This window comes from Parasteatoda tepidariorum, chromosome 10 (assembly GCF_982258835.1).
Source record: "Parasteatoda tepidariorum strain Cologne lab strain chromosome 10, Ptep-v5.0, whole genome shotgun sequence".
In the NCBI taxonomy this organism is placed as follows: Eukaryota; Metazoa; Arthropoda; class Arachnida; order Araneae; family Theridiidae; genus Parasteatoda; species Parasteatoda tepidariorum.
The window spans coordinates 103,332,209-103,342,386 of NC_141764.1; the positions used below are offsets into that span (position 1 = coordinate 103,332,209).

At 29.7% G+C, this 10,178-nt stretch overlaps 1 protein-coding gene across 1 annotated transcript in view; it reads left to right on the forward strand.

Moving 5' to 3' along the window:
* The window catches only part of LOC107442153 (very long chain fatty acid elongase 4), a 41,696-nt gene extending 31,954 nt beyond the window's left edge, over positions 1 to 9,742 (forward strand). Inside the window, exons 5-8 of the mRNA XM_043045592.3 lie at positions 775 to 834; positions 3,814 to 3,922; positions 7,179 to 7,315; positions 9,478 to 9,742. Coding sequence (XP_042901526.2) covers positions 775 to 834; positions 3,814 to 3,922; positions 7,179 to 7,315; positions 9,478 to 9,633 — 462 coding nt within the window. The 3' untranslated portion in view covers positions 9,634 to 9,742. The remainder of the gene's footprint in view (positions 1 to 774; positions 835 to 3,813; positions 3,923 to 7,178; positions 7,316 to 9,477) is intronic.
* The last annotated feature ends 436 nt before the right edge of the window (positions 9,743 to 10,178 follow it).

Sequence of the window (10,178 nt, forward strand, 5' to 3'; positions counted from 1 at the left end):
ATATCACTGAAAAGGAAATAAAAAATGAATCACAGGCATGTCATGAAGGCAGTGTATTTGAGGTATTTGAATCTTAAGATGAAGGGTGTCCCAAAATTTACGCAATGGTTGAAACAAATTAATTGCTGGCAACAAAAAAAAAAAAAAAAAAGAAAAGAATAAGAAAATGGGCAGCTGATAGTTCAGTGTTAGTGAAAATACATCATTGCAATTGAAATCAAAGCATTTTCATTGTTGGAAGATCGTGAAACAATTCTTGCATGTAAAAAAAAACATGTACTCTCTTGTTTCGGTGATTAGAATTGATTCCTTAGATCACGTGATTTAACACCTTTTGATGTTATTTTATGGGATTATTTGTAGTAAAAGGTGTAAGTCAGCGAATCACCCGTGCATTGAAAGAGGAGGAGATTCAAGACTGCTTCTTCAACGAAATTCAGCAACATTTAATCAAAAAAATTGCAAAATTTCAATAAAAGAGTGAGCAACAAAGCCGCGGAGGTCTTTCGCTCGATTCCATACATACACCTATTCCATGTTTGCTCATGTTTCAGTAAAAACAGAAATAATCTGTAATTGAAAAGAAAAATGTTTTCTATTTAATTCAAATCGTGCGTCAATTTTGAGATACCTTTTGTAAGCTAAGTGAAATGATCGGTATACTTGCTGTTGTGTTTGGTTAAATTCGTTTTAAAAATATTTTTTACTAATATTAACGTAATATCTGAATTTAATTAAACAATGCATGTTTAAAAAATTCCTTTTTATTTTCAGTATATATTCAAGTATGGTTGGTGGTTCTATCTTAGTAAATATGTTGATTTTCTTGATACAGTGAGTATGTTTAAATCATGTGTCTATTCTTTTACCTGAACATATGACGCACTGGGGTGTAATACCTATCCAAATAGGGTGTTAAAAAACTCTAAAACACGTGTGTTATTTCAAAATAATACCAAATTGAGTTTTCATACATACTTAATAAAGTGTAATTAAATCTTAACTCCAATATATGAGAAACTTTACTCGAAGTTCGGATAAATTTTCTCCATTCTTGAGTTTTTTCCACCAGTTTTGGCGTATGTTTGTGAACCCTTCAGATGATCGATATTTCTGGTTTGCAATCGAGTAGAGAAGATTTCACTTTGATTTTGCCTCGTATGATGCTGACTATTTCACAGGAACAAGTAAGTAAACTGTTATAAAAAATAAATGCATTTCTTTCGTTATACATGAAAGACAATTATGCTCACATAAAAAGGTTTACGAAAAACTGACTGTTAACTGTATTCAATAATTTTATAATATTTAATTTTTGTCCCCTACATTTTACATTAATCGAATTCATATTAATATTTTCTCTGTGCTGTGTGTATCTTTGATTAGCAAACTAATTTTATTTTAACAAAAATTATATATTTACATCCAGAATTAATGATTCTTGTTTTATATCGTATCGCAAACATAAATATTATTTCTATCATATCTTATTGTAGTTATACATTTTGGTGATAATGCGTAACAAAAATGGTTACTTTTCACCGAGTAGAACATTCTTAGAGTTTCACTACTCCTATCCTTCCTTCTTAGAGTAGTGGAAAGCCACTGAGTAGTGACCGCCCGTTATGCCTTTGAAATACAATCTTTTTTACATTGTCCCATTTTAAAGAGCTTTTAATGCTTTGAAGTATTTGCAACTTTTGAATATGTATTTGTGTGGTATTATTCACAATTCTTAAAAAATTTAACATAAATGTGTTTAATCCCGTGAACTGATTCAAGCATGAAGTTCTGATTGTACTGAAAAATTACAAAAATAAATTTTATGAATAGAGCAACATTTTGAGGTTTGGATAAAAAAAAACCTTAACCTTAACCTCAAAAAAAACCTTTTTTAAAAATTGCATTATGATGAAAAAAAGCTCATCTCCTCTGATAAGTTTTTTGATTTATCACAAGGTTAATCACATGAGAGACTAATTGTTGTAGTCTATATGTTATAGTCAGTGAAATTATTCGGTTAATCTTAATAACAGTCGGCCACAGTGGCGTACGCAGAATTTTTCCAAGGGGGGTGTTCATAATTTTCTGAAACTACTAAAAGAAATTCGAATCTGTAATAAAGCACGATTATTTCCCTAATTTAGACAGCTAGACAATTTTGACTTTTTATTTAGACAACATTGTTTAGTTAAATTTTGATTTGATATTTTAAGTTTAAGAACATAATGTAATATCTTCTGAAAAAAGTCCAGTGTCATATGGGTGAAAAGTAACACTTTGAGGGCCACTTTCACATTCATCATATTTTGTTATGCTAGAAACGTTTTCTTCAACGGAAGTATCACATTTCTGAACAATTGAAAAACTTACATTGGTACTAGATGCTGTCACCTCACTAATTTCAGGTCGTGATTTTTTCTCAAAAAAAAAAATATATATATAAATATATATATATATATATATATATATATACATATATATATATATATATATATATATATATATATATATATATATATATATATATATATATATATATATATATATAAATATATAATATATAAAATATATATATATATATATATATATATATATATATATATATATATATATATATATATATATATATATATATATATATATATATATATATATATTGGCACAGAAATATCCGCTATGAAACGATCTCAAAGTTTTGAGCTGGAATGAATAACTTCAACGAGCACAGTATCTCCAATGGTATTGTTACTGATTTCTTCACTAATCGAAATAGTGGCGACGGCGGGTTCGGCGATTGAATGAACTTTTTGTTAAGACAAGACAAAACAGATTTAGCGACAAGCTCCGAAAGACAAGCGGCTAACTTCACTGTACCCCGTTCCCCTTTTTATATAATTTTTCACCACATCTCCAAAATACTCGAATTGTCTCAAAGACGACAGAACGTCTAGGATTCCAGAATAATCGCGTCAAGATCTCGCGAATGACAGCCAGTCTCGAAAACTATACTGGCAGGACAGAAAGGAACCAGTCCGTAACAGTATCACGTAAATTTGGTTTCAAAAGTATAACCCTATTATAGTAAATGATTTTTCAGTATTCTGAGAAATACCGTGAGAAAAAAAAGTAGGAATAAGGTTAATAAAAATATGTAGTCTTAAAAAATAATAGCTCGCATAATTTCTACTAAAATTTTTATTTTTGCCATTTTGTCTGAGCTCAAGGGGGGTGTTTATACCCCTAAACCCCTCCCTTGCGTACGCCACTGGTCGGCCATTATTAACCTGATTCTTATTCATTACCTTAAGCATAACATATATTATTATTATTCGGTATTGCAGTTACAATAATGTAAAAAGTTTTATTACGTAAACTTTTAAATGATCATCTCATTATCATAAATTTAAAGAACACTATTTAACCCCTTGCTTACGGTGTATCATGTTTTACCATCACATATGGTCCATATGCTGTACCAGCCGCAAGTAAAAGGTTAATTTCATCTGAATAACTATTCAATTGCATTTAAAATCGGACTGAACGACCCGTATAGAATGGGATGTCAAATTCAATTAATTATGACGGTGGTGCTTATTTACAGTTTTGTAATTTTTTTTCTGGGTTGTTTTTCTCTTTCAAAGTCAACAGTTAGTTTGAACCCATCAACAGTTTATTTGAGAAAATTAAATTATTTCTTTTATTATTATTACCTTTTTATTATTACTTAGATTTGATTCGATTTAAAAAATTATATTCAACAAATATGTATTTTTCTCATTTATTGATTATAATTTTCTCTTAATTTCGCAGTTCTTTTTCGTTTTGAGGAAAAAATGGCGACAGATTTCATTCCTACATGTTTTTCATCATGGCGCTGTAGTCATTTTATTTTGGTTGGGAATTTATTTTAAACATCGTGGTAAGGATCACTTTTCATGTATTTATAATGTTATGCATTTGTTTGTGTGTACGTTTTTCGATTCCTGGATGCTTCGTGACACACAAATCCACATTTTTAAATAAGACGAACGATTTCTGGAATATGACAAAATCACAAAAAGGTGTCACTAAATCCGAAAATAATGTGCTGTATCAATTAAGCGTGTACGTGCAGGTCGGACACAAATCTCTATTACGGTACGCAGGAAGTGTATGTTCGTCGAGTAAAATATAAAAATTATCATTCATTATTAAAGATAGAAATTTCAGTTAAAAAGAATGAGAATATTATTTGTGGTATGCGTCTTTTATACTACCATTCAAACTTTATAGGTTGTAAGTAGGACTGGGTGATATAAGAAATTTTATATCGTGATGCATCGTCAGTTTTACATCGCGATATAGCGATGTATCGCGATATAGTATTTTTGAAATTCATTTACTTGTAAGGCGCAGAAAGTCGGATTTCTATCAAAACTTCATACTTAGATTGATTTAAATCAATTTATGAATTTGATGTATATGTTTTGCTTAAGAAAGATATCAATGTTATATTTTCTAAAAATGATCGCGCAAATAACGAAAGATTTCTTAATTTAAAAATAAATAATAGAAAATAAATAAAATTGAAATTTATCAATATATATACCTAACAATATAGAAAGAAAATTTAAAAAATAAGTTCATTAAAAATTATTTGTATGCTTATAACAAAGTGCTAAATAAATTAAACAAAAAAAAACACTTTTAAAACAGCACTATTTTTTATCATTATTATTTCACGTAATTAATAAATGAATAATTACCGAATTCTGAACGAAAAAACAAAGTAAGGTTTAATTTCTTAAAAAATAAAAATTAAAGAATTAAGATATTCGATAATGTATTCAACTGACAATATTGAAAGAAAATAAAAAAAACACGATTATACTCCTTAATAAAACGAAGTGCTAAATGATTTTAAAAAAAGAAATCGCAATCGCAAACATTACTAATTTTTTTTAATAAACAAAGTTGATTGACTTATGCCCGAATCCAAAAGAGGAAAAATAAGTTTTGTTATAATTTTATTTATAAAAATGAAAACAACTAAGATTTGTAAATTTAAAATCAGTAATAAAAACCCATTAATTTATTATTTTATCCAAAAAGTTTTTAATAAATTAAAATAAAGTAAAAAATAGCCAACAAATTTAATTACTTTTTAATTTAATTCTTTATAGGCACCTTAAATTAGATTTCCGTTTGTAATAAATTCAATAATGTAAAATAATACTTAAACATATAATATCAAAATTAATTTTCGCATTTAAAAATAAAAAAGAAAGTTTTGTTTTAAAAAAAATTGCCTAATTAATTAGGAAACACTTCTTTATATATTCTTTTCAATAATAGATTGCGTTTAGAACAAGGTAACGACGGCGATCACAAAAAGTCAGTCCCACTGAAAATAATCTACAAGAAACGATATCAAGTCGCGATAAAGTAGAAAAAAAACCTAAGAGGTGCGGAAACGAACATGCGAGATCACGATATATGTTCTCAAAACTGATTCTGATTCTACTGCTCATCAATCAAGGCCGTTTCAATATAACGATACGAACATCGTCTTCCCCAGTGCGAGTTGGCATTGGAACGTAAGAGATCCTTGCGTGTCTTGTATCGCTATATCGTATATCGCTATATCGTATATCGCTATATCGTATATCGCTATATCGTATATCGTTATATCGTTCGTCTTCTTTACTCGACGGCATAAATCAGATTTCTGATGCATCGCCTGGAACGAAAGTCGCTGTATCGGCCTGCCGATACAGACGTTAAATCGATATGTCGCGATATATCGATTTAGAGCCCAGTCCTAGTTGTAAGCTATTCCATCTAGAAAAAAAATCCCCTTCGATTAAGCTAGAAAAATGGAATCCTTAAGGAGACACCTGGTGTACGGCCTGCCGCTTTGCATAACACAGCAAACATAGCAAAAACCAGCGACAATATCACAGTAAAAGGAATTGGAATTTTCAAATTATTTTCGTTCTCTGTGTGTTTTATTGCTTTTGCATATAACTATTATTTGTATTTCATTTTTGTGTTTGCATTTTTCCTATAATGCAAAAAAATTAAATTTCTCACTCAACTACTTAAAACATTACTAACAATATGGAAAAAGGTAATTTATTACTACAATATAACGTGTATTACTCTGACTATTTTTGAAAACATTAAAGCAATAATTCAATAACTGTTATGTAGAAGTTTGATAACTCCCGAAATTCATTCATCCGATCAAATTACGCTCTCATACATTGCTGCCTTATTTGTCGTAACACTTAAAACACAAAATGGAAAGTCTTAATTGTTTTTGATTTAATATTATACGTTTTATTATTATACGTAATATTATACGAACATACAATTTAAAGGGTCTTCAATAAGGGATTCAATGATGCGAACGACAGATCCAAAATCAGACACTAAAAAGCACTTTCTCTAAATGAACACACTGCAAACTAAGGAAGTGACAGTAATTTCGAAAATTTGGTTCAGTTTAGTAAGGAATGTGGTTGAGGTTTGGATATCGTAATTCTCTATTTAAGTATTTCAGTACTTAGGTCGTGAAAACTTTAAGCGAAACAAAAAATTTTCGTACGCAATTGTGAAAGTCGTCCATCCAAAAACGTATAGAAATATATGACATGTCAATAACTTATCGTTTTATTATTTAATTTACTTTTGGTAAAAAAAATTTATTTACTATTGGTGAAATGTAAACCTTTAGATCATTTTAATCAACTTTTTACAATTAAAAAATCTAGAATTTGAAGAGAGAATCATTTAATATGTCCATGAAAATAAAAATTTGAAAATTTTACTGTCCTCCAGACTTAACTAATGGATGTTGTATAATGGAATGAGACCTTCCTGTTTTGAGGAATCCAAACCCGCTCATTCAACAAAAAATGTTTGGTTTAGTGATAGAAAGCACGTGTCTGATTTCGCTCATAAAATATCATCAGCACTGATTCATTAGCATATTTAAGGTCTACCACCATTAAAACCAAATTTCAGTACGTTAAAATCCAACAACTCAATCAAAAGTCATTTGGGCATTCTACTTTTTATTTTGCGTACTGAACATTGTAAAAAATATTAAAGGTTAATTACTATGGAATAATTTCAGTCATAAAAAAGAAAACAAAGTTAAATGAAATAACCTTTTTATTCATTTTGTGTAGGAATGTATTTAGCATTTGGAATGCCACTCAATGCATTTATTCACGTTTGCACTTATTCTTACTACACGCTGGCCGCATTTGGACCTCGTATGCAAAAATTTCTTTGGTGGAAGAAATACTTGACATTCCTTCAAGTTGTAAGTATAGCTGTTAAACAGTTAAGGGGATATCTCATGTAAAAATTTTTAAGAGTTTTCTTTTTATGTATAGATCAGAGGGCTCTGGTTTCCATTAAAATTTAAAATTACTCAATTAAAAGATTCGATATTTTTTGCAACAAAACAGATTTGGTTTCGCAGAGTTAGTTTCCTTCATCAATGTGCTCGTTTACCGTAGTAACTTCATCCATTAATTTGTATTTAATTTTTGGTTGTAATAAAAAAACTGGTTGAATGTTTCCTGTCAAAGAGATCATTCAGAAAAAGCCAGAAGAGCTCATTCCTAAACTGATGCTTTATAATTTTGTATTTATTGTTTTAATTGGATACCCAGATCGGACAGAGCTTTACATAAAGATTAACTAAAAACGTTTATAAATTGTGAAACAGCTCATTCGTTCAGATATCGATTTGAGGAATAGGTTGCGTTGAGAAAAGAATGAGAGATTATATATGGACAATCACATTTTATTATATCACATTTAAAGAGTAATTAAATTAAAAACAAGGAGTTAACATTTGGATGAGAAGATACAACAACAAACGCAGCACGCTTAATCAATCGATCAACTGCTCTCTTCACTTCAGTTCAGCATTGCTGTGAACTGCAGATACATCACGCACTTAAGTGCAGTTCTGACTGGAACAGCACTCGCCACAGATTTAAAGACGTTTATCGTAAGATATTGCGAATCTGTTGTGAATCTCAAATCTGTTGTAAAAATTTAGACCAATAAAAATTTAGACCACCAAATGATTAGGTGGAACGCTCTTATTTTAACTGGTGCACTCTGCTGGATGAAACTAACTGTGTCAATCGTTTCCTGACCGTTACAAGCATCATTTATCGCCATAATATCGCCAAATTTATTGATCAAGGAAATTTCGACTAGAAGTAATGAAATTAAATCTGGGATTCCATGTCTGATGACTATACATGTTTCTTAATTACAACAAACAGAACTTAGTGTCATCGTCCATCGAAATTGTGAGCACTTTGCGACCAGCAAAAGAGTTCAAATTTATAAATTCACAATTATGCTTGACTTTAATACGAGTTTCATTCGTGTTCAGGGTATTTCAAGCAAACTTATCTCTATATTATGAGTTTAATCATTTTCTGACTTCTACATTCAGAGCCTATGCCACCACATTATTAACAAACAAGAATAATTTTCTATTCAAATTACGATAACTTTTCAAGTAGGTAGGGAACTTCAACTGTGAGTGTCTTATTTTAACACGATTGTTTTCGACATGATTCGAGCGAAATTTATCGGGCAATCTAACGAAATTACTACCACTGCCCTCTTCCCTAACTGTTTTTAAAATCAAGTTTCGGTATTAACCGTCTTTGTGTGCTTAATCTGTGAAGCTTGTTTTCGAAGTTTTTCGAAGGCTCCGTCGTAATATGAAATGCGAATAATATGCTATTTTTAAAACAGCGCAGTGTTTTCAACTGTTACTCAAGATTGTTAGATTAAGTTTAGCCTATTTAAAGCTAGCGTTGTCTACGTGCTTGTTTTGAAAAAGGGCACAAAACGCTATGAAGAAAAGCCACAGTTTTGTAAAAGTGAAAAGCGTTTGCGGTGTAATTTTTTAATATTTAAGAATTTACTCCGATGCTGCATCACCTGGGCGCATAATAATTTGCAGAAACTAGTACGCAGAGATTTTGATAATTTTCAAGTACGTGGAAAAATGTTGCCAATAAAGTTTTTAAAAAAAGTTTTATAACTTTTAAGCTATATAAATTATTTACCTCTTCCAAAGCCCAGATAATTCTTCACGGTAAGATTACATATATAGTTTAAAATCCTCGAATTTTTTCAAGTGTCAGGCGTGTAAGCTATGGCTTTTTTATTTCCCTTGCCGACTGAACTTCATAAAAACAGCTTAAAAGATAGGACAAGTTAGTTATAACTTTCTACCGTCCGCTATCATTTCGCAACTACCATTTAGAGCTTTTCACTGCAAATGGCATCGCAATTGTTAATTTGCTGACTGATTAAAATCTTCATCCTAAATTTCCCATTTTGGAAAAAGGTTGATACATTTTAAATATTCTTAATTCACCAATTATTTCAATTTATTAATTATTTTAAATATGTTATAAATGGCCTATGTTTTTGTTATTTTAGGGCCAGTTCATCGTGGTACTTATTTTCATATTTGCAACTATTGTTCTTGGATGTGAAGAATTGGAACCCATTTTAATTATTGTCATAACATTCGGAATATCTCTCTTACTTTTATTTATTAACTTTTATAGCAAAAACTATGTTAAATCAGACTAAAAACAATTCATTACTTGGGATGTAATATTTCATTCTTTAATTTGAAATTAATTCATATAGGACATATTAATAAGCAATTATAAAATAATACGTAAAACTTATACTTGAAGGTATACATTTCTTTAATGAAAATACAACACTATCAAGCTATTCTATTATCTTCTCGGAAACTCAATTACTTTCAATATCCAGATTTTACTGAGAAAAGTGAAATGAATGGATTTTTAAGAAATGGTCGAGTTCTGTAAAACGGAGTCAGTGAAGTCACTCTGAATGGTTAAAACGGATGACTTAAATTAAACGAATTCAATCCATTTCATTCTGTAATAGAAGTTTTTCCTAATTAATTTAGAAATTCTATTTCCCTAACTTACCCACATTCACTTTTAAATAATAAATTTTAAACTCAACGAATGTTAATGGTAGTTTTTAGATAATTAAACTGGTGACAATCATAATTATTTGTAACTGTAGATTCATTATTGAAATAGAAGTTGAATAGCAGTTGTAGGAAACTTCATATATTTCTCTGTTGCTGTCATTAT